The following is a 25011-nucleotide window of genomic DNA, read 5'->3' as shown; positions in this document are numbered from 1 at the left end:
CTTCCAGGCCCGAAGCGGAAGCCCAGCCACCAGAACGGAAGCAGCAACAGGGGCTGCCCGTTCCCCAAACCACTCCCTTCCCTTCTGGAAACTACACTGCTAGCTTCCCTAGCAGTCAGGTGCCACCACGTGGCTGAGTTCTGGCGTGGAAGGAGCGGGGAGTCTAGGGCACAGTGAACCTAAGCCACTTAGGAGCCCAGAAAACCCTCCGCCCGACTCTCTTCTCCCCGCACCCCTGGCTGGCTGGAGGGGTTTTGGGGGGCCTAGTGAGAAGGAGACTGCGAGACGGAGAGGACCTGTGGGCAGGAAACAGGTTGTCACCCATCAGAACTCTGCTCCTGCACGAGCCTATCCCTGCTGACAGAAATCCTTTAACTTTTTTCATTTACACGAGCAATACAATGCAAAATATTTAAACAGCACAGAAATAATACAGTTGGCCTTTCCCCTCCCTACGTCACCTCCTTGCTGTGTCTTCCCAGAGATAATCAGTTTGAGAGTCCCATACGTGCATCACAGGAAAAGTCAGAGAAGACACACTGCAGTCAGCTTCTGATGCGGTTCCTGTGTATCTGAGGCTGCATGAGCACTTTAAGAACACGTGGTGACAAATGACCACTAAAGAGGCCATTGCTCTAAAGTCACGTCGGTAAACATGGAGCAGAAAGCAATCTCAGATGGGGGTAGGCTGTACATTCAAGCCCCTTTAGTTACACAAAAGAACACAAGTTGCACAAAATTAGAAAATCCATACAAGAGAAATAAACATCATTATTCTCTACTTTTCAAGTAGAGAATCTCCTGCATCTCCTCCTGTTTTTTTTTTTTCTTTTGTATAAATGTGTATATTTTTAGAGAAAGAAAATTACTCCCTTTTATAAAAAGATTATAATCTTTCTCTTTTAATGACTAACCCAGCCAGAAATGTGCCAATTTATTCTTGAGTTTGGAAAATACAGTGTGGCAATCAGACACTAGGTTGAGTGCCCAAAGTAAAATGATATATGGCACCATAATTAATGTATCCTTGATGGCTTGCTTAGTAGCTAAAGAAAATATAAAGTTCTCTGCATTCACCAGAATAGGAGACAGGTTCTAATTCTAGGTCCATGGAGAACAGAACTAGTATAAGATGAAGCAATGGTTCATAAAGGTATGAAAGCACCAAATTATACTCTGGCCGCCCTGTGTCTTTAAGTCCTTTCCTAAGTTAATAAACTTTAAAAGGTTATATTTAGCTGCTTTAATGAAGAAAAAAAAAAAAGATATCTTCTTTCTATTGTCCCAGCTGAGAGAAGCCTGATTTTACAAACCATTGGTTCTTAAAACACAAATTTTGTACTTTTATGCCACAAAATGAAAGAGAACAAAAAATGTTGCTGCCATATCAGCAAACTAAGGACTCTGTCGCCATCAAGCCATCACATCACAACCTCCCACTGGGGCACCCTGAGGAGACTCAGGAGGAGAAAGCACAGGATACTGGCCTGAGACAGCTGAGGTGCATACTAAAGGAATGATTTCAATAAGCCCAGATTCTTGCATCTTCTCATACATAGAAAAGTGCTAGATTCCTTTAATGGAGATATCTGGTTTTCTTTGTTGTTGTTAATCAGTCGTCCAGTTGTGTCCAGCTCTTCGAAACCCCTGGTTTTAATTAACAGTAATCTTTTGATGTTCCGACTACCAGGTCTTTGTTACAAAATCTCCTATATATATCCTGGCTCCCCCCTTGCCTCTCCAAAGCAGTCTCTCAGAGCCATCTGAGATGCTGTGTTACAGGCTTGAAGTCCTCAGAATAAAACATAATCCCAGCTTTTCGGTTGTGCATTTTTTTCAGTCCATACCATGACTTGCTGCTGCTACCGCTGCTAAGTCGCTTCAGTCGTGTCCGACTCTGTGTGACCCCATAGACGGCAGCCCACCAGGCTCCCCAGTCCCTGGGATTCTCCAGGCAAGAACACAGGAGTGGGTTGCCATTTCCCCTCTCACTTGTTAGGCAAGCACAAATCACTGACTACCGATAACAGTAATGATGCTTAAGTTTTAAAGTCATTTCTTGATGCATCTCGATGTATCTCTATACACTCCCCTGTATTCCAGTCTGATATGCTTTTTTTACCTGAAAATGTTAAACTTGGAAATGGCCCAGGTTGAGCAGAATGTCACAGGTACCAGATACTTCTTGCAGGAGGAGGTGTGGAGGTCCACAAGTGCTACCGCCATCATCAGCCCAAACCAGTGACTCCCCACCTGGATGCAGCTTGCCCTAACTTCACGCAAATCAACGCCACTCCCCTCAGATAATCAGTCTTAAGTCTCTCAAGCCTCTTTTACACGCCTATAGGTGACATAGATGTAACACTTCAAAGCGGCAACGGACACATTTTTTAACCCAACACATGACAGTCTCCTCAGCAACCCGACCAACCCACACCGTGTATCTACTTGGCAGAGCTCGGGTTCTACGAAAAGGGGCACAAGAGTCACTGCCTGCTTTTACTATTTACACTGCACCTGTTTCCACAAAAGGGATTGAGCACGTTCCAAAATGAAACACGGGGACTGGGATCAACACAAAAGTATGATACTAAAATGAACATAATCTTTCTTGGGAAAGTGTTTTTCAGTGGCCAATAGGCGCCCATTAACACCATATCCCAAGTTTAACAAAATAAACCCTGAATATAAACATAACAGCATTTTAAAGCCTCTCTCAGGAGTAGTTCGTGAAGTAACACGCTTTTAAGAGAGAACAGGTAACGGGCGCACCTGCGTCTCACCTGGGCCCCTCAAACCTATCCCTGAGTCAGCCCGGTGGCCAAGTGTACTCACAATCCGGCTGCACACCAGGCAGTTTAGGCCCAGCGCCCCGCCCCCGTCGTCATGGTTACGAACCCTGGTCTGCGTCCTCACCCCTTCGCCATTCTCGCGATAACCCAGAGTCAACGCAGTACCCCTATCCGGCCTCTGCCTCACTTCCGGGCGCTTGGTCAAGTTCTAGCCTTCCTAACTTCCGAGCGCCGGTCAACTTCCGGGCACCGCCCTCCTCCGAAAGCCTCACTTCCGGGCGCGCCTCCCTTCCGGCTCATCCGGCGCGGACGCCCGGCCCGGAGGCTCCCGGCGCGGCGCCTGCGGGGAGAGGAGGTGAGTCCAGGGGCGGACACCCGCCCCCGCCGCCCGCTCTGTGCGACCGCGGCGTGCTCCCCTCCTCTGCCCCTCCCGCCCCCGCGACTCCCCTCGGGGCGGCCGGGACGCGCTCAGCGCCCCCCGTGGTCTGTCTGCAGGACGCTCGCGGATGAGCACGGCCCCCGCCTGGCGCCCCCGCCATGGCCGCTCCGTGGAAGGGCGCGCTTCTACTGCTCCTGGCGTCGCAGGCCGTCTCCTCGGCGCAGGCCTCGGACGAGGAGGAGGTGCCCGAGGGCTGGGTCCTCCTGCACGTTGTGCAGGGTCAGGTAGGAGCCGGGAACTACAGCTACCTGAGGTTAAACCACGAGGGGAAGATCGTCCTCAGGATGCGCAGCCTGCGGGGCGACGCGGACCTGTACGTGTCCGACAGCACCCTGCACCCCAGCTTCGACGAGTACGAGCTGCAGTCGGCCACGTGCGGCGCCGACGCCGTCTCCATCCCTGCGCACTTCCGGCGCCCGGTGGGCATCGGTGTCTACGGGCACCCGTCCCACCTCGAGAGCGAGTTCGAGATGAAGGTCTACTACGACGCGACGTTCGAGCCGCATCCGTTCGGTGAGACCGCCTACTCGGACGGTACTGATGCGAGTCGCAAGCACGCCTATGCCCCGGAAGACGCGTCTCAAGAAGAGGAGTCTGTGCTTTGGACGATATTAATTAGTATTTTGAAGTTGGTACTTGAGATTCTTTTTTGACTCGCTTAACATACTCTTTTGAGTATAATACTTGTAATCTGCGAAGCTGAGTGCACTTCGCTGTGAACCTAGCTACTCTGACCTGGTTGGCATTCTGGTTACCTTTTCTGAGTGGGGGATGAAAGGATAAAGCCATACAGTTTAGTTACCTCAGTCACTCCAAAAGTACTCAAAGCAGCAAGCACGATATGTTTTCTTTTAATAAAGCATCAAAATTCCTGTAAAAGGAATATGCACAATAAAATGTTTAAACCCCACTTTGATTAGTTTGTCAGGTGACTAGATGATTGCAGTGACTTAGGTTTTTACTCTAGAGACAAATAAATTAGTGTGTTAGCTTTAAAGAATTACTAAAAATAAGTCTGAAATGGAATCATCTCTCCACACTTGCCTGACCGTGAACTAAAGTCCCTTGTCTGTCTGCACCCGAAGTAGAGACAGCACCTGCTGTCCCAACAGGATTTCCTGGTAGGCGGGTGGTGTTCTCATGCCGGTTAATGATGGTTCTTAACTCAGCTGCGCCAGATCTCCTCAGGTGGTAGTTTTATTATCTTGGGCCCCTATGGAGATTCTTTCGTTATTAAATAACTGCTCTGCTACCCGTGGTAGTAGACCAGAAAGGATACAAATTAGTAAAATTTCATTAAACTAATAGTAACTTTTAGGTTAATGGAGTAATAGTTAAGTATTTCTAATTAAGCTGCATGTTACCACTGAATTTCTGGAGAAAGCCAAAGTACTAAGAAATAAAGACTTTTTGCAAGATGGAACTATTTTTCTACTTGGTTTCCAGGGTGAGAGTGGCTTATAAATAAATTTGCAGATTTTAAGCAAGTAATTTAAAAATCTTTTATTGGCATAAAAATGAGAATGTTGTAAATAAATTGGCACCAAATACTTCATTTAAATGCATATTACAGTACTGGGGTCAAAAAAACTACCCCTCTTTGCTGTTTTTCCCCCTTCTGCCCACTTTCCTGGGTGTTGGGGGTGCTCGCTGACAACAGTCACAAATCCAGCGACCTAGGAGAAAAATTGTTAGTTAATACAGGATGAGACTTAACTTTCAAGGACTGAGTTTTAAAACCATTTAGCTCTCCTCCCTTAGCTAAGGCTACTGATAATCCTCAACTGGATTTCTGGTGGCACAGGCACTAACTTCCCTTAAGGTCATCAGTGTCATAAATGCCCTGTGAAATGCACAGGGGGAGGGAAGGGGTCATGGAAGAGCTAAATAAAGACAGGCCCCTTGAAAAAATTATAATCCTTTCTGAAATTCAAATACTACAAGTTCAATCATACAAATCCTTATATAAAACCTATTAGCTGACTTTGGCTTATTTTTAGGCGTCTCAGCATCCCCTCAAGTCCTCATGTACTATGCCCACATAGCACTTTAAAATGTATTAAGTATTTGATAAGCATTATGATAAACTATACCACATACTTGACCTGAATACTATAGAATTCTAAATAATTATTTAAGTTGCTTACATCTCAATGATTCCCAGGAAACCTAGGCATATATTTTATAAAGTATCAGACAGTGTTAACTATGCAAATCAGTTCTGAAATTACATAATTATTTGGATAATGTTTTAGTCAAATTACTGTGATTTATTCTTTGATTCTGTGATCATTCTGAAGTTATCTGGAATTGTTATGTTGCCTCAATTTACAAAAATCTGGTTTAGTATGTATAAAGGCATATAAGTCATTTTGTTAAATTTCTAAATGACATATAAAAATAAAATCAAGGCTTTGAAACAAATCGATGCTACTGCCTTGGCTGTTTCAGTAGAACAACACTAGCTCATCTGCACACACTGAACTCTACTTCCAAAACCTACAGGCAATCTGCTATCTCACTTGTCCTTTAGTCGGCTTGTCTAGAGAGGAAAAACAGGTAGACATGACCATAGCTTTGGTCACTTCTCATGAATGGAAGTGTCTCCAGGCCCTTCAAGTCATTACGGTATTTATGCAGCCTTCAAAAAAAAAGAAGTGCTAGAAGAGTCCCTTCACTCAAAGATAACGTTCCTTCTTTTTCAATCTTTACCTGATGGGATAGCACCAAGGCCCACACAAAAAGTATGATAACCTCTGTCACACACATCACAGAACATCATTTCTTCTTCATGGTGGGGTTGTCCACATATAATGCAAGTCTTACACTCCATACACTGCCATGGGTAGGTCTTAATCATAGAAACAAGCTCCATGGTCATATCCAGGCAAGAAGGATGGCCTAAACCAAAACCAGTATTAGTTGTATTTCACACAAGGATTTTTCACTTAACATGGCACAGTAATCGCTGGCTTGACCTGCTCAAGAATGGCTACAACGTTTTAACTGCCAGAGAAATGGAAACAATGTAGAAGAAAATACAGGGACTTTTTCTGTATCTGATGACTGGGTCAAGCCTAGCTGACAACTGAGGAGGATAGTTTTCGAAGCAACAATCAGAGCTTAAAATGTGAAGCCGGGTCAGTACTTACCACTGTTGTCACACTGGGAGCAGTGTACAAGTGGCTCGGCCTTCCCTCTCTTGTTGGACTCCTTACCCTTCAGACAAATTCCACATAGAGCATTTGGAATGACCTTTGGCTGGAAGGGTAGAAGAGGGCTATAAATTCATGCCAGAAGAACCTACTATGGGTTCAAAAGGAATTATTACTGTATTGCCTTATTTTACTTCCAGTAACTTGTTAATGAGGACCTAACTTGCTAATGAGGACCTTGAAAGACACCTGACACCAATCTGCCTTCGACATACAACGGCCTACCAACTATAAAGCCTTCGGCTTCATTTTTAAATTCTGTCAAAGGCATGATCTCATGTTAGGATTAGATATATCATTCCACACTTCCTACATACCAGTAAGATCTGTACAAATGACCTGGAGGGAAGACTAATACACTGTAAAACTGCACTGTTAACTGAAAGAAAAATGCAAGTACCAAGAGACTACTACAAGGGAGTTAGGCTTATTCCCAACCAGAGGGCTCCATTGTAAGCAGCTTATATGCTTATTTTGTTTAAAAGCTGATGTTCTTCAAAGTTGTGAGACTACATCTATAAAATCTTAGTTACAAAATCAATTTTTTAACATTGTTAACTGAAAGAGGTTTCAGGCATACATTGTCGTGTGGAGAAAGGTTTGTGGGAAGCCGAGTTGTGTAACTTGTTCCCTCTGCATATTTCATACATTAATAGAGGAGCCTATGCTTAAGAGAAAAAGTATTCACTATGACTTTATAAAACATAAAAAAGTAGTTCTCAGATGTGCAAAATATAAAATGATGACTTTAAAAATATGCAGACACCCCCTATATTTCAAGTACCATTCATTTTTCAGATGAAAACCACAAACAATCCAATGAAGGCATTTGGACTTTAAAAAACACTTGGCAAAACGTGGGAAAGAACAAAGGTTCATAACACCTAAAATTTGGAGGGGAGGGGCGGGGAGGGGAATGGAACAACATCATAGCCTTGACCGTGATAACGTGATGCTCACTCACTACACGAACATGGAGCAGTGCCAGGAGAGCCAAGCAGGGGTCAAGGATGAAATGAAATGGGGGCGGAGGGCATGTTCACTCACTCATTCAATCACTCATTCATTTATATAAAAACTGGGAGAAAAAGTATTTTAAGTAGAAACATTGTGTCTGTTTTATTACAACCCAGTCAAAACATCTTACATTTCCATTCCCTAAGTTACTGAACCAAGGAGGATCCTAAACAGAATTCCAATTTTGCATACTGTTACTCCAGCTTTGAAATGTCTTGCTGCCACCTTCAAAACCTGTACAGCCTAAACAATATGTTCTTAATCCTTTAGGTTTTTTTTTTCTTTTTAATTATCTTTCTTTACAAAAGATGACAGAGGCATTCAAAAATAATTTTTGGCTTATTTATTTAGAAAAAGTCAACCTTATACATAAATATAATAAAAACAATAACTCTAAACAATCACAAACGTCTCTACAAAATAATAAATATGGAAGTTAAAACATACATATAAAACTTTACTGTTAACTATTCTATATCTCCTGTATATCTTTATACCCTGCTCCCCAACAAAAGGATAGTGTCACATGCTCAAACTTCTTAAGTCTTGCAGTGTAGTTACCCTCTGTTGTAACTGCTACATTCTACCCATAAGGTTCTCACTGTGTTTTCTTACACCTAAATAAAAAATAGCTAGGAAGTGCACTTCTATGATCCAAATTCTGGTTCAGTTATGATCAAATCTGTAACTGCCATAATATACAGCAGAAAGCTACCTCTCAAACCACCAAAATAAGAAACATCTTTTGGTTACGGTACCTGCACTAAATGTATAAGATATTTAATACTTACAGTTCAAGTTAGATACTGGCATACTAAGTACTTTAATATTTTTTCAGTAAAGTCAGGGAAGTAACCACACAATATTAAAATCTAAATTGAGAACTCCTCATAGGAGATCCTTTACACAAATCAAAAGGAATAAAACACAAAGCTAGTCATTCACATTCTAGAGCAGTTCAAGTTCTACAATCATTAAAATATACATTGAACACCTATAATAAAAGGACACCAAGAAAATTCTAGGTTTACTTCTGAACTTAAAATCATAATGTTCTTGTTAAACCACTTAAAGTTTTTCTTACCCAATAGTCTTCATCTTGATGGAAAGAGGGAGAGATGGGTGGAGAGGGAGGGACGCAGACAGACAGAGCTTTGCAGCATGTTTATGATGGTGCCACAGCTCAGTATGAAAAAACACTTTGTTCACTCAAGCACTCTGAGCGCTCTCAGAAGCCACACTGCTCACATCCAGGACTGTACACGCCTAGTGTCTCAGGGTTTGCAGAGGTGATGGAAGAGGAAGGGACCAGCATGGGGAACTCCCTGAAGGTTAATGAACGGAACCCCACGAATGTCTGACAGAGACAGTCCTACTCCGTAACAGCAACAACATCAAAGTTTCACTATTGACAAGAAAATTAAAAATATTCTGCCTAAGAGTTCTCAGCATCTCATATAAAAGGCTCGCGATATACAATTTTCCTCCTTGAACACAATCAAAGATAGACTTTCATGACAGCACTAATACAGTATAGATTTTAATTATATACTTATAACACAGGCCTGAACCCTAACAATGACACTTTAATTTCAGGTTAATGTAACCTAACAACACCGTCCTACACATTAAAGGCAAGCTCTAGTGAATCCTATTAAGCGAGACATCAGAGACATCACAGTCTTTCTTAACTGATGCATTTTAAAACACATTTATATGTATGACCTTCAGCTTGGAGTACCCTAATAATCAGGCACATCTTGGCTTATTAATACTTTTCGTAGAGAGGTTAACTTTTAATAAACATGTTCACATTAATGTATGAAGTCTAGATACTGGTTGTTCCAAACTGTGAAATACCTGAAACATTTTTAGTTACTAAAAACGTTCACAGAAGATTATAAAACACTCATTCTGCACACCCAGCTTTCTTGAGTACTATCAATTTAGGTTAATCTATTTGATTTTTTCTATCTTAAATCAATGATAGTACTGAATAGTTCTTCATTTTCAACCTCTATTAAAATGTCTATTTTAATATTCTTCCTTGTTTAACCCATGATTAATCCAGGCTCACGCTCTGGAGGCCCACTTAACACTGACAGTGTGCTCGGGGCTCCAGCTCCCAGCCCAAGCCCGTCGCAGGTCAGGACACACTGCAGCGTGCAGCGCGCACCACACCAACTTTCCAGAATTTCATCTTTGAGTTCCTTTGCTTTCAGTTACCAAGCGTTAATGTAAACCTTTAGTTTAAAATCTTAGATAAGCTCTCTGTGTAAAAACAAGAACAAAATCCCATGGTTGCAGCCTACTGCACCATCCTTGTTGAATGGAGCTGGGCTGAAAAAATATGCACTTGAAAGCTGATGATTTAATACGGAATACAGTAACTTATTAAGCTGCTTTCTTACTGTAGGAAAAGGAGGCCACAGACTCTAAGAAGGGCTCTGTTTAGGCTTAGGGGACACTGGTCAGCACCCACTAGAACCTGTGCTTCCGGACAACACTCCGCAACCCTGGCCTGACATACGCAAGTGTTCAGCAACTCTGCTCAGCACAACTTTTTGATCATCTTACTCTAAAATGCTCCTTCAAAACACCTTCATAATCCCTTAAAAAGCAGACTGATACACACCAGACTGAAAACTGTGTATTTTACTATTACCATTCAAAACATAAACTTGCAGCTAATTCTACTCCTTTTATGATAATCTTAAATCCCCACATATGAACGAGGCTACTCACCTCTCAGCCAACCCTCTGAAGGAGAAGGGGCTGACAGCAGAAAGAAACACCTAAAATAATACTATTGCTGATAGTATGCTACCTGACCAAGAATAATCTGATCAAAAAGTTAATAAATTATAGCTAAGCCAAATCACCTTACCAGATAATGTGTAAATCCTTGTCACAGAACTGCACAGGCTACTCACCAAGGTGAGGCTACAAAATCACTACATTCTACTACTTTCCATCGCAGTTAGCTGAATTTGGCAAATGGATCAAATGATTCTCAGACTGAACCCAGATCATTCTTAATGAAAGGCACAGAAATGCAACTTTTCTATGAGGACTTCCTCCCCACTGCACTGCTCAGCTTTGCTAAACACCAGGAAGCTTTCAATGTCAGACAACAACGATTTTCACACTGAGGAAACAAAGTATTAAGTTCTGCCTACTGGATCACATTTTTAAAACTCATACTTGCCTGGTTAGTACTTAAAAAAAAATATTCTCTTATCAATTTTACATATACAGAAAACAGACGCTAACCCATAGCCAAAGTGACAGAAAAGCCACCAGGAAAATAGAGCAAGAAGGAAGAAGGCTGACAGAGGGCACACACCACAGAACAGCTAGTGAAGGGCAGCAGCAGGAGCTCCACAACTTTGAAATTCAAAGTTAAAATATTTCAGGGAGAGAGGCTGGTCAGGAAGGAAGCTGAGTCAGGGGCTTTTTTCTTCTACCTTGTACCCAGGAACTGACTTGGACAGTACAGAACGTTTGGAAGCATCTTTGCGTGGAGGGGCAGCCTTGTCCCTGGACCTCTGTCTTCCTTGCAAAGGCTCCTCCTGGCCTTCGGGAAGGCCTTCCCCCTCGGACACGTTGCCAGAGGAGCTGTCCTGCAAATCAAAGGCACAAACACAGATCCCTTGGAATTCATGCAGATTTGAGTCTGAATTCTGAAAACTACAGAAAACATCCAAAAAAAGTTTTAAAGTTCCATCAATTTCAAAATAAAAAGATAATTCTGATCTAAAAAAACATTTCCAGTGGAGAATAAAATAAGATGTTAAGAATCATTTCTCCATCCTATAAATACATTATAGCTAATTCCATTTATATCAGCTAGTACCTTAACTAACTTTGCTTTCTGACTGAATTTGACAAGAACAAAATTACTACTTTAGTTATTAGTACACCACACAGCTTCAACACCATTTTACCATGTCACAAGGGAGCATACTTGTTTCATACAAAAATATTCTTTAAAAAACTGCTTGAAATAAGTGTGGGCATTTTTACTAAGTAATAAAGGTCATTAAAGAAGTTCAAGCCCAGAACTGTGTCTTCATAATGTTAAACTATGCAGAGCAAATTATCATCAAGTATTTACAACAGTATCAGACATATTAGGTTGGTACAAAAGTAACTGCATCATTGAAATTTGCCTTTGATATTGGAATACATTCTTAAATAAATGTGGTTATGTAACACATCGCTGTAATGTGCATTTCGTGCTTTATGTCTTTTGCTAACGACATTCCTTACTGTTTAGTTTATGTTTGTTGTAGACGGAGGGCTTCCCTGGGGGCTCACACAGTAAACCGTCATCCCCTGCAATGCAGGAGGCCTGGGCTCCATCCCTGGGTCAGGAAGATCTCCTGGAGAAGGGCATGGGAACCCACTCTAGCACTCTTGCCTGGAGTATCCCATGGAGAGAGGAGCCTGGAGAGCTATAGTTCATGGGGTTGCAAAGAGTCGGACACAACTGAGCAACAAATACTTAAGACTACGGAAATGATTTTAGACAAAAACCAAATTTAAGTGATTTTCTTATTTGAGTTCAAAATGGGTCGTAAAGCAGAGGAGAAAACTCATAACATCAACAATAGGTTTGGCCCAGGAACTACTAACGAATATACAGTGCAGTGGTGGTTCAAGAAGTTTTGCAAAGGAGACTAAAGGTTTGAAGATGAGGAATGTAGCGGCCAGCCATCGGAAGCTGACAACAACCAACTGAGGGCCATCATCAAAGCCAATCCTCTCATGTCGTTTCAACCACACAAGAAGTTGCCAAAGAACTCAGCATCGACCATTCTACCATCATTTGGCATTTGAAGCAAATCCATTTCAGTTCAGTTCAGTTGCTGCTCAGTCTTGTCCGACTCTTTGTGGCTGCAGCACACCAGGCTTCCCTGTCCATCACCAACTCCCAGAGCTTGCTCAAACTCATGTCCATCGAGTACGTGATGCCATCCAACCATCTCATCCTCTGTCGTCCCCTTCTCCTCCTGTTGTCAATCCTTCCCAGCATCAGGGTCTTCCCAAATGAGTCAGTTCTTCACATCAGGTGGCCAAAGTGTTGGAGTTTCAGCATCAGTCTTTCCAATGAATATTCAGGACTGATTTCCTTTAGGATGGACTGGTTTCATCTCCTTGCAGTCCAAAAGACTCTCAAAAGTCTTCTCCAACACCACAGTTCAAAAGCATCAATTCTTTGGTGCTCAGCCTTTTAAAGTCCAACTCTCACATCCATACAGATGAAGCAGGTTGGAAAGGTGAAAAAGTTTGGTGAGTGGGTGCCTCATGAGCTGACCCAAAATGAAAAAACATTGTTTTGACATCATCTTCTCTTATTCTAAGCAACAACAATGAACCATTTCTCGATCGGATTGTGATGGGCCACAAAAAGCGGATTTTATACAACAAACAGCAACAACCAGCTAAGTGGCTTGACTGAGAACCTCCAAAGCACTTCCAAAGCCAAACTTGTATCAAAAAGGTCATGGTCACTGTTTGGTAGTCTGCTGCTGGTCTAATCCACTACAGCTTTCTGAATCCCAGCGAAACCACTACATCTTGAGAAGTATACTCAGCAAGTCGATGAGAGGCAGTGAAACTGCAATGCCTGCAGCCGGCACAGTCAACAGAGAGGCTCTGTTTCTCCACGCAGTGTCCGACCGCATGTCGCAACCAGCACTTCAAAAGCTGAATAAATTGGACTACGAAGTTTTGCCTTATCTGTCATTTTCACCTGATCTCTCACCAACAAACTACCACTTCTTTAAGCATCTTGACAACTTTTCGCAGGGAACCCTTCCACAAGCAGCAGGAGGCAGAAAATGCTTTCCAAGAGTTCATCGAATCCTAAAGCATGGATTTTTACACTAGAGAAATAAACTTATTTCTTGTTGATAAGAATGTGCTGCTTGTAACGGTTCCTAATTTTATTAATAAAGATGTGTCTGAATCTACTCATAATGACTTAAAATTCACGGTCCAAAATTGCAATTACATTTGCACCAACCTAAATATTTCACATGCTCCAAACTTAGGAGTTCAATAATAATCTAATTCCTCATTTTTTAATTAAAAAATTACTAATTAGAATAAAAATGTCACATTCATCTAAATTATGAAAATTAAAAAAGATTAGGTTATCCTAAACCACCTGACAGACACTGAGAAAACTCCTGGGAGGATGATGTACCTCATTTTCTCTAGTGATGTGTTTTGTATAGGTGCCCAGATTCACACACACACATCCATCCTACACATACACCCTCATTCTTTCAATGCAAAACTGAATAATGTTGTGTGTGTGTGTTTTAATATTTTTAAGTATTACGTGCATTTCATCACATTATTCTTTGAAGTGCATTTCTACCATGTAAATGTAATATACCACCCATTGTGGACATTAGATTTACCTCTAATTTTTGCTATATTAAATATTATTAACACTCCAATGGGCATCTTTTTCCTAAATAAATTTGCTATCTTATCAGGTTCTTTGGATAAATTCTATTACTGTATTTGCCAAGTCAAATTCGGTGGAAGTTAAAAAACTTGCTGTGTACTATGAAAATGCCTTCCCAGTCCAGTTTTTCCCAGAAAAAAACTGGACTAACTGACGCTCCCACTAGCAGCACAGGAGTCACCCCCATCACCCCCTCATCACAACACAGAATCTGAAACGCGCCTTTCTTTATGCAACAGGTAACACTAACTGTGCTTTAGATGCTGTCAGGGACAGTGAATGCAGTGCCCATGCAACGCCAGCACAACCCCAGGTTCCGGCGGGCTACAGTGGAAAGTGTGAAACGGCCCACTGCTGATGATGCCATGCTGATAAAATCCACCCTGTAAACCTGTCTTCTCTGCTCTCCTTCAGCTCCACAGAGCACACCACGTCCCCACGGTCCTGCAACAGCATTTTGCTGTTAAAAAAAAGTCACGCAGGACAAGCTAACAGCACAACATGTTGGTAACCTTAACATTTTCCTAGAAGAGGCCAAAGACTGTGAAATACATAGTCTTCCAGGGAAGCAATCAGCAAAGCTCAAAGGGAAAGGAAACACCTCCTACTGAAGACAAATGCTCTCACCGAAGTGCCTTTGTTTTTCCGTTTCTCATCACCTCGACCATCTTCGGCATCATCTGAGTCACCATCACTCTCAAGAGCAGGGAGCTCAGGGTCAAGGGGGGGCTCGTAAAGCGCTGTGTTTAGTGGCAAATACCGCAGCTCATCCGGTGAGTACCTAGGGTTCAGAGAGAGGGTTTTCAGTTTTCCTCTATTATTAAATACAAATGCACTAATTCTGAACTATGATAATAGCCTTAATATTAACCCCAAATACTTCTGAAAAATGATTACAGGCAATAAATATTTTTTTCAGTTTGGTGCTCAAATAGGGACATGTAACCTAAAAAGCCTAAACATGTTTTCACCTAACAGTGTAAAATATACATTTGATTCTTATTATCAAAAGATAATGTCTCTCTCCTTTACCCTCCACACCCCCGTCAAAGAAACGTCAGTAGTGAAGGATGAAACTGTGGCCACACAGAACCGTGCACAAAATCCCGCTGCCTGAGCCCCTCGCCTCCACACGTACAGCAGGCAGGACAGCAAGTCCATCTCACAGAGCAAATGTGAGCACCCAATAAACTGGCACAGGACAGTGGCGGCGGGGCGCGGCACAGACGCTGTTTCAGAGACAAAATTCCCAGGAACAGAGTATTTGAAACCAACTTGTGAAGCGTATATTCCAACTAAGGTGATCACCTCTTTCCTCTGAAACTAGGGACTGGCAACCCCTTCCCCAGGCAGCCGGCACATGGCCTGCTGACAATGTCCGCGTTGTCACCACAGGACCACACCGCAGCTACATCCTGGAGCCTCAGTCGGGAGTGGACACGGACCAGCATCGTCCCCAGCCAGGACATCACACCAGAAAGCATGGGGGGCAGGGGCACACAGGCCTGTCACCCAGGAATCTGCTTCGTCCAAAATGAGAAATGATAAATTTGTTGACTCACTGCTGCAGTGAAGAAGCCAACTCTGACTCCATGTTGAACTGTTTCTTTGACTAGCTTTTCGTTCCTTTTGTTATTATAATCAAACAGAATGGCCTATCTCAGAGGACCCTAACCCTCTTCCAGACTGAAGTACCTTTATTCAGAACCCAGGGTCCACCCATAGATGGCAGGAGGGAAGAAATTAACACATTCTCTGCCTGAGGCTTGACATTTAGGTGTTTGCAAGATTAATTAATGGTCTTTTTTACTTTGCTTCCACACCTCCCTCCATCTCTGATGTATAAAAGAACCTGGCATCCAGACCCCATAAGATGGTTATTTTGAGGCACTAGCCTGCCATCTACTCGGTCAGCCAGCTCCCCAAATAAAGTCACTTCCTTGCCTCAACCCCTTATCTCTCAGATTCACCGGCCTGCCATGTGGTGAGCTGAGTAAGCTTGGACTCCATAACATCACGATTTAAGTCTGACTTTCAAAAGTATGATCCTATGGTCTATTTTAACTACTACTGTCTAAAGAATATTCTCTGTCCTAAAAACGTAAGGGTTCTCAAGAGGCAAAGGCTGAGACTGACAAAAGAAGCTGGTTCCATCCAGGTTGGGAAGAAGACACGCAGCACCCTCACTGTCGGAGCAAAACAGCAGCCAGGCCGGGACAGCAGGAGCCCTGGGCCACCCGCCCGCCTCCACGAGGGCCACGCCTGCCTCTCCAACTCCCCCCGCTTCTGTGACCACAGACACCACGACTGCGGGAGGAGCGTGGGGGAGAGTCAGCATTTCCAACCAGTGCTGCTGGGCCCTGGACCATGCTTTCAAAACAGCGGCCAGGCCCCGGACCGCTTTCAGGACGGCGGTCTGCAGCTCCCCCTGGTTCCCGTCCAAGGAAGCACGGACAGGTGAGCGAGGAGGCAGCGTCCCAGGCTTTAGCAGCAGACACTCACTTCCAGTAAGAGCATTCCTCACCACAGAACCGCAGAAGACAAAAACACCGACACAAACCTCAAGCCTTTTACAGTAATGCTTACAGAGCTAAACACTTACAGGAGACAAACACAAGGCTTTGAAGTCTCTCAAAGAGAGACACCAATACTAACAGCAAAAAAAAAAAAACAACAACAACCCACCATGTACCTTTTGTAGTATTCCTGGAACTGTCCGGGAATGAGGGCCACTGGGTAAGAACTGACCTTGGTTCGATCTGTTGGTAGCACTTTGTACTTCCCTTGAGGCACCTGGATAACCTGGATTAACACAAAGAGAAATACAAACCTGATTCCATGCATGGAATTGAGACTTTGGGAAAATATTCCCCCCCGCCCTGCACTGCACCTCTGCCCCAACGAGTTATAAGGTGCGGGACATTAGGAGCTGTGACCCAGGGAACGGCTGGCATTTCTGGTTCTACAGGTGCATGTGTCTGGCTGTTTACCATGGCCATCGTTTCTAAGGAAAGGCAGTATGTCTGCTCACCACGTACGGGCCACTTAAGAAACCTTTGGAGCTCAACTGCCTCGTCTGTGAAACAGAGTACTAGTTTCGTCTCCCACAGGAAGGGCGAGAAGGGCATGAGCTACTAAGCAAACCCCTTCCGTCTACCCCAGCACACAGGAAGCTATTCAGCTACCAGACTCCCTCAGCAGCGTGCCCACCACAAAGCAAGGGACACATCACACACACAGAAGACAAGCAGACACCATCAGGCACATTGAAACGACAGCCTCGGTTCAGGAGAAGAAAAGGACATACTGCTGGTACAAAACATTACGACAGAGGCACTGAACAGCCCACGGTAACAAACAGCTAGTGGAGTTCAGGGACTAATAAACATTAGCAATCCTACGTGTGTCTGTAAGTCAAAATAAGCTCTCCTCTCTTCCATTCGCTCCCGGTTTAAGTTGCTGTTAAATTCAGCTGCTTTTTTGGCAGCTTTCTTGATGTACTCAGGCACTTTGCTGGCTTCAACTTTCTGAGTATTCTGTTGTTGCATTTGCTGAAATAAAAATATTACAGTTGGAAGTCACATCTAACTTTATAAAATGTAATTTCCCAAACCAAAGTCCTAGTTACCTCAATACTTACAGAATACTCTTTATAGTGGTCTGTAATGCGTTGGCGTTCTTTTTCCTGTAGAATAACAGAATATTCAGCATGTTTGGCTGGATATTCTTTTATCATTAAATCAATTACTTCATCACTGCGCAATGCTGTTAAACCTATTTCAGACAAAAAAAAAAAAAAAGCAAAGAAGCTCTTTTAAGGCTAACTGAACATACTGATTTTCAATACTGACTTTCCTTCAAACTACTCAACATAAAAGAAGCTTTCCAATATTGAAAGCAAAATATTTTAATACACTAAAAAATAAGAAAAAATACTACTCATAATATAAAATCAAACAGTTAAAAAGAAAGAGATTACCAAAGTTGCAGTGGCAAAGAAATCAATTTTTTAACCAAACTTTTTTAAGATTCCATGTACTATATACAAACATATATCCCTTTACTATAAACAATGGCTAAATAATAACGCACACTAACCACTAGCAATTAACACAGGGTATTAGGTGAGAAAAACAAAGACTTTATCAATATACTTCCATTCTTAGCCTTCAAATTTGATTTACTAGCAATATTACAGAACCAATCAAATTTCACCAAAAGCATCAGCACACACGTGAGTCATACGAACACTTTTTTAAACTCACAGTATGAGATTATACCAACTGTTGAGATGAACTCCCATGGTTTTATATTAAAAAGTTGTTACTAATATATTTATGAAATAAAAAGTACAAATAAAGCACAGAGACAATTACACATAACTAAAAACTGAACTTTTTAAGTGTTTAACTAATACTTTTAAAAAGTGCTTTACAAATTTTGCACATAAAACATACATACACTTTGACAACTATGTGAAGGTTATTAGAAAATGATAGTTGTAAAATGTCAGTCTCCTCTGTATTTAAAAGAATCAAAAATGAAGTCAACAATTTAGCATCTAAATAATTCAATCTATTTATTATTAGTTTTGGTTAAGTATTTAGGGGAAGCAGACAGTGCTCATCCGACACTGCTTCACACACGCCCACTACCTAGAGTGCACTGTGTCTCTGTGATGACGTTCAGCTCTCTCAGGTACAGCTTCTCCTTATGAGACAAATCTCGTCGCTCTAAATCTCCAAAAAAAAAGAACAAAAGACTATTACAAATAGTCTTTTGCATTTGCAACGTTATGTGTTTATAAAACTTTTAAAACCTTAAGAAACTTAGAAAAAAAATTTTTAAGTTAAAATCTTCATGGATTTTAAAAGTACTTCCTGTTCATATTCCAAATATTACTAAAAGAACACACAAAACAATCTTATGAATCAAAAAAATGAAAGTTAAAATAAAACTGAGAACAGAATAATCCAAAGCAAGAATTTAAGACAAAGAACTATATTAAAATAGTTGATGAAATACAGCCTTTTCAAGTTCAGGTACAGCTTAAGTAGCTACTCCATTCCTAAGGTCAAGGAGCAAGTCAAGAATCAAAACCCCTGATTCATTAATGTGGTTACAAATTGATTTTTCCCTGCAATTTTTTTCCAGGAAATTCACCTTCCTCATTTTGCTTGTAAATACATTTTTAAGGCATAAGAACGAATGGATAGTAGAGAGAGATGTCGAATGAGAGCTGTAAATAAAATCAGCCAGCAGAAAAATATAAAATACGTTATAATCTATACTCAAATACTTAGAATTTGACAACCCCTCAAAAACAATTACTATTAGTTAAAGTTAGATTTAATTTGTTATATAAACTAAGACTTAATACCTGGATATTTCCGTTTAAAGGAGGTCACACCCAAATATTCGCTGACTTGTTCTTGAAGCATATAGTATTCTCCTGTTTCATCAGGGGGCCACTTGTACTCTATCAAATTTTCTGCTGGATAGTAGCTAAAGCTAAAGCACAGAAATATATATTATGCCTTAAATGTGGCATTTATAAAATTTTAATCATTTTATTTTAAAGGATTATTCTTTTTTAAAGATTTTTGAGAATATGTATTTCTAAGGATTTGGAAAAACTGTTTTAATTATCTGAATTCTCAACCAGTCTCAATTATCTGAATTACAAAAAAGTTCCCGTAATTTCATGTGCATCCAAGAAATTACAGAAGAGGTAGAAAAGAAACAACCATCTGGAATACCAAAGCAAAAGAGCACACTGGAAATAACATTTTCTATGTATCACAAAGAACAAAGATCACAACTTCAGGAACAAAGGCAGCATTTTTAGCTTTTGCAAATCAGGGTAGTGATACCAGGTCTGAATTCTTTCTTGTGGGCCTAGCATTCAGAGCCACGATCTCATGCATCCAAAGTGTAAAGTAATCAACTTCTGTTTTCCATCTGCTCTTCAATGAGTCACAAACAGCTGAGAAAGCAAAACTCTAAAATCCTATTTCTCAATAAACTAAACTCTAAACCACAGACTCCAAATACCCAGGAGCAAAACATGGACCGAGTCTGATGGTGCCAGTGCACTGCAGATCAGTCCCAGTCCTGAAGAGCAAAGACTACAGATGTCTGGACCTACACTACTCAACCTCTAGATTTCATCAGTGGATAATATAGGTAGAATATAACATGATTTTATGCATCTATCCAATTAAGGCTTCCCTGGTGGCTCAGACGGTAAGGAATCTGCCTCCAATGTGGGAGACCCGGGTTTGATCCCTGGGTCAGGAAGATCCTGTGGAGAAGGCAATCTTACCTGGAGAATCCCATGGACAGAGGAGCCTGGCGGGCTACTGAGCGACACACACACACACACACACACACACACCACCCCCCACCCCTGAGCGACACACACACACACACACACACACACACACACACACACACACACCACCCCCCACCCCTGAGCGACACACACACACACACACACACACACACACACACACACACACACACCACCCCCCACCCCTGAGCGACACACACACACACACACACACACACACACACCACCCCCCACCCCACCACCCCCACCCCCAGTTAAAAGACAAAAGAAGAGTTTTCTCAAAAGTGGTCCTGGGAAACTGTACATCCAAATGGACATGTATGAAACAGAACCCTTGTACTTGATGTCGCCTAGAAAAAATGAATTTTAAAATGGACAGATGACCTAAATATAATAACTAAAACTAGGAGTCTCTTAGAAGAAAACATGGGGGTAAATCTTCATGATCTCAGATTTAGCAAAGGATTCTAGATATGACAGCAAAAGAAAGAGTAAATAATTTGGACTTGAGCAAAACTTAAAATGTTGTATATCAACAGAGTGAAAAATCAACAGAATGGGAGAAAATATTTGCAAATCCTATCTCTGGTAAGAAATTAGTATCTAAAATATATAAAGAATTCCTACAACTCAACAACAAAAACAATTTAAATATGGGCAGAAAACCTGAATAGACATTTCTCCAATAATAAACTAATGGACAGTAAGTACATGAAAAGATGTTCAATCTGACTAGTCATTATGGAAATTCAAATCAAAATTGCAATAGATTTCACTTCACACCTTTTAGAATGGCTATTATTAAAAATAAAATGGGAAATAAAATACGCTGGTGAGGATGTGAAGAAATTAGAAATTTTGTACATTGCTGGTGGGAATATAAAATGGTGCATCCACTATGCAAAACAGTTTGGCAGTTCCTCAAAAAGTTAAACATAGAGTTGTCATATGACCCACCTATTTTACTCCTAGGTATATATCCAAAGAAGTTGAAAACGGGGCCTCTGAACAAATATATTTATACACCAATGTTCAAGGCAGCATTATCCACACCCCCCAAAATATGGAAATAACCCAAGTGTCCATCAACAGATGAAAAGATAACAGAGTATAATTACAACAATGGAGTACAATTTAGCCTTAAAGAAATTCTAACACAAGCTACAACCTGGATGAACTTTGAAGAAATTATGCTAACCAAAATAAACCAGACACAAAAAGACAAATATTGTATGATTCCACCTACATGAGGTACCTAGAATAGGCGAACTCATAATGACAGAACGGCTGCAAATGGGGGAAATGGGAATCTTATTATGTAAAAGTTTTGGAAATGGATGGTGGTGACGGTTGCACAACACTGTGAATGTAACTTATGCCACTAAATTATACACTTAAAGGTAGTTAAAATGGTGAATTCTGTGTGTATTCTACCACAATAAAAGTTTTTTTCTTTGAATTGCACGAAGTAGCAAAAACCAACTTTGGTGTCACTTTGTAAAACACAATAAAAACATTCTCAATCCTTTGCCAGGGCCGGGGGAGGCAGAGGAGAGAGCTAACACACAGAAAAGACACATAACACAGAAAACATTAAAAGCAATAAAATGACAGTACCCAAGATCCTGGCTGGAAGTGTCGCAGCTCCTGGAGCTGTCTCCAGAGCCCATTCGCCTCCTTTTGGACGGCTGGGTCCCATCATTTGAATTATCTTCATTATCATCCTATACATTCAAAAGATGCAAAAAATAACAGGACAAAGAACAGTAAGTAAGGAAAGATTATGTAATCCTCCCAAACTTGCCAAATGGCTCAACTTAAAGGCTTCCTAGAGATTATACAAATGATACCTTCCTATTATAATTAACCAGGGACAAGAATTTGGCCTTGGCAAGACCTGGAAAAAGCCAAAACTAATCTTCAATACAAATCGAAGTAGAAAATTCTCAACAAGCCTGCAGGTCCAAATCTACCTTTCCTTTCTCACCAAGAGGTCAAAAAGCCTTCTGCTTTGAAGAAACACATCAAACTGCTGCAACACTCTGAAATTAAAATAAACATCCCTACTCTAGCTGGGATAAAAATGCATGAATCAGTTACTGTTTAACTCAACTTAGAGCAGGCTTATTCTAATTGGCCATTTCAGATACTTATATCCCTGTGAAAAGAGGACACAAAGGAACAAAAACAGATGACCAATTCTGTTATTGTTTTTCTTATACTGCAAAAATATACCAGAATAAGAGTCATTAATCAATACAACACACACTACCTCCCCAAAAGAAGAGGTTTAAAAAATTTTTAAGTGGCATTTTCCATTATGTGACTTTATCAAGGTTGTAAGTTAGACCATTTCATTAAGGAAATGAATGATGGATCAAGTATCAGGAAATTAATTTAATCACATTGTTGTTGTTCCTAAGGCAAACATAGGGGTAAATCTATGTTTATCGGACTCTCTTGTGACCCCATAGACTAGAGTCCCCCAGGCTCCTCTGTCCATGGTATTTCCCAGGCAAGAATACTGGAATGTGTTGCCATTTCCTGACCCAAGATCAAACCCAAGTTTCCTGCATTGGCAGGTGGGTTCTTTACCACTAAGCTACCCAGGAAGCCCAACCACATATTAGCCAAGGCTTAAATAAAAAAGATTAAAAACAAACAAAAAAAATCAAGGTAATCTAGCCTCCTAAGACAATACAATTTTGTTAAATATCATGAATCCAAGAACACAGAGGTAGTGAGTCTGTCGGTCAGGCACATCAAGGCTGGACCGCCCCTCACCAGCTGAGAGGCTATCCGCTCAGTGTGAGCCGCTCCTTACCTGTAAAACTGACAATAGCACTCCCTCTATTACTTGGCCAATGCAGGGATTAGAGTTAATACATGAAATAATTAGAGCAAGGGCTTGCAAATAGTTAAGTGCACAGGAGAACTTAGCTAATATGATTGCATTGATGATCAAGTCTCAAAAGGCTCCCTGTTAGGAATTTACTCAGATTCTTTACCAAACAGCAAAAACCGTGGAATATTCTCCTTTGCAATTCTTAGAAAATAAGTATTCAGTTGACGAGTTCTGTATATTCCTATTAAGCAAAAAGGTAGGAGATGGAGAACAGCATAAATCTATTAAATATTCTCCAAAAACTTACATTTAACAATGTCTCCCAATTGAAACATTTCATAGTCAACAAGCATTCAAGTGTCATTTCTACTTTACTTGCTTCTGAGCACTTTAAGGATTTTTATCTCCAATGATTTAAATACCTTTGCCTTAGCTAAAAAAATGTATACATTTAAAAAGTGTTAAAAAGTTAAAAATGGAACGTCCTCAAAAAAGCTGAACGCACAATTCCACATGTAGTGTTTGAATTTGCTATTATGAATTCTAGGCAAAAGTGTTATTCCATACAATGAATATTAGAGAGGGATAAAAGCAACATATTTCCTAACAATATGATGGAATATGATTAAAACAATTTGCCTGCAACCTGGCTATTGACAGAGAAGTCTGGGTTTTAAGGCTTCCCACCTCTGAAGTCAGCAATATGCATTTCAGAGTACTGGGTGGCTCTCACCTTGGGATTCAACACACTTCTGAAGGTCACTGGACAGGAATGTGAGCAAACTCGGGAAAACGGTGAAGGACAGGGAAGCCTGGCGCGCAGCAGTCACTAAGGTCGCAAAGAGTTCGACACGACTAAGCGACTGACTGAAGCACCGCCACAACGGCAAGTCACAGGTTCAGGACAAGCCTCCCGGGCTGGCCAGGGCTCCGGAAGCCCGGCCTAGAGGAGCCCCGGCGCCCGGCCGCGCTCCTGGGGCCCCCTGCGCTCCCCCGGGAAGGAAAGGCCGGGTGGCCCGGGGACCGAGCGGGAGGGGCCGCAGGCTCGCCGGCGCCCAAGGCCCGGCCCCACGGCCACCACCGACATGGCACCCCGGAGGGGCCCCACTACCGTCCAACTTCAACTTTCCGGTTACAACTAAAACGCGGACGTTTTAAAAGTCGTTCTGTCACAAACTAGTAAACTAACTGAACACAGGGTGGTTTACTAAACGCTCATCTTGACTCTTCACTCATCTTTGACTTTCAAACACGAAGTCCGCCTCACTTCCTTAAAACCACACAAACGACGAAACAAACTCGGCCTGAAGAGAACAGGGCGGTTTTTGTTGATTTAGCTCAAGTTCATTAACGGGCTAACTCGTTTCCCACTTTTACACATTCCTACTCTTTAAGAAGAGCCCAAACATTTCAGAAGGACACTCCTCAGACGAAGGCGCGCCTCAAAACACGCAGCGGCCCAGACCAACGTGAGGAGCGCGCCCTCCGCGTCGGAGGAAAACTTTTATTTCTTCGGAGAGCCGGCTGCCCCGGGGGGACGCGCTCAGGGGCGTCTTCGGGCGAAAACCGCCGAGAACACTCGGGACCGAGGCCGAGCGGACCCCGACCCGGCGGGGCCCCGAGGCGGCGCCGGCCCGGCGCGGGTCCCGCCGCCCCTCGGGCCTCCTCACGGCCGCCCCCAGGCCCCGGCCCGCTCCTCACCTTCGGGGACTGGGCTCCGGGGGTGGCCGGGTCGCTGTCGCACGGCCGCGGAGACAGCGCCGTCCCGGGGCCGCCCGCCGCCGCCATCAGCCCGAGCGCCCCGCGCCGCCGCCTCCGCCGCCGTCGCCGCCTCGTCCCGGCCGCCGCCGCCGCCGCCGCCACCGCC

General features: G+C 42.3%; 3 protein-coding genes across 5 annotated transcripts in view; 1 reads left to right on the top strand and 2 right to left on the bottom strand.

Annotated features, from left to right (window-relative positions):
* The window catches only part of WDR27 (WD repeat domain 27), a 141281-nt gene extending 138316 nt beyond the window's left edge, over positions 1–2965 (bottom strand). The window contains exon 1 of the mRNA XM_065930967.1: positions 2917–2965. Coding sequence (XP_065787039.1) covers positions 2917–2927 — 11 coding nt within the window. The 5' untranslated portion in view covers positions 2928–2965. The remainder of the gene's footprint in view (positions 1–2916) is intronic.
* A 103-nt stretch (positions 2966–3068) lies between these two features.
* On the top strand, positions 3069–5655 carry C3H6orf120 (chromosome 3 C6orf120 homolog). Its single transcript, XM_065930966.1, has 2 exons — positions 3069–3147; positions 3288–5655. Exon 2 carries the CDS (start codon positions 3330–3332, stop codon positions 3882–3884), a length of 555 nt encoding a protein of 184 aa, XP_065787038.1. The 5' UTR covers positions 3069–3147; positions 3288–3329; the 3' UTR covers positions 3885–5655.
* Positions 4720–25011, bottom strand: PHF10 (PHD finger protein 10). Of its 3 annotated transcripts, none has more exons than XM_065930963.1 (12): positions 24846–25010; positions 21917–22023; positions 19328–19458; positions 18603–18686; positions 17588–17721; positions 17349–17498; positions 16640–16749; positions 14575–14728; positions 10931–11086; positions 6384–6492; positions 5944–6132; positions 4720–4907 (listed from the first exon to the last, which is right to left on the bottom strand). In XM_065930963.1, the coding sequence occupies exons 1-12, from the start codon at positions 24930–24932 to the stop codon at positions 4822–4824; spliced, it is 1497 nt and encodes a 498-aa protein (XP_065787035.1). In that variant the 5' UTR covers positions 24933–25010; the 3' UTR covers positions 4720–4821. The 3 variants fall into 3 exon arrangements, with proteins under 3 accessions (XP_065787035.1, XP_065787036.1, XP_065787037.1); XM_065930964.1 differs by having other exon boundaries at positions 18603–18680; XM_065930965.1 differs by lacking the exon at positions 18603–18686 and having other exon boundaries at positions 24846–25011.

This window comes from Muntiacus reevesi, chromosome 3 (assembly GCF_963930625.1).
Source record: "Muntiacus reevesi chromosome 3, mMunRee1.1, whole genome shotgun sequence".
Classification (NCBI taxonomy): domain Eukaryota; kingdom Metazoa; phylum Chordata; class Mammalia; order Artiodactyla; family Cervidae; genus Muntiacus; species Muntiacus reevesi.
This window is presented reverse-complemented; position numbering and strand designations above follow the sequence as displayed.

Coding starts and splice junctions, on each gene's coding strand:
- C3H6orf120 (XM_065930966.1), top strand. CDS start 3,330: ATGGCCGCTCCGTGGAAGGGCGCGCTTCTACTGCTCCTGGCGTCGCAG.
- PHF10 (XM_065930963.1), bottom strand. CDS start 24,932: ATGGCGGCGGCGGGCGGCCCCGGGACGGCGCTGTCTCCGCGGCCGTGC. Junction 17,499..17,587: donor ACCACTATAAAGAGTATTCT/GTAAGTATTGAG, acceptor TTTTTATTTCAG/CAAATGCAACAACAGAATAC. Junction 14,729..16,639: donor TTCCAGGAATACTACAAAAG/GTACATGGTGGG, acceptor TCTGAACCCTAG/GTACTCACCGGATGAGCTGC.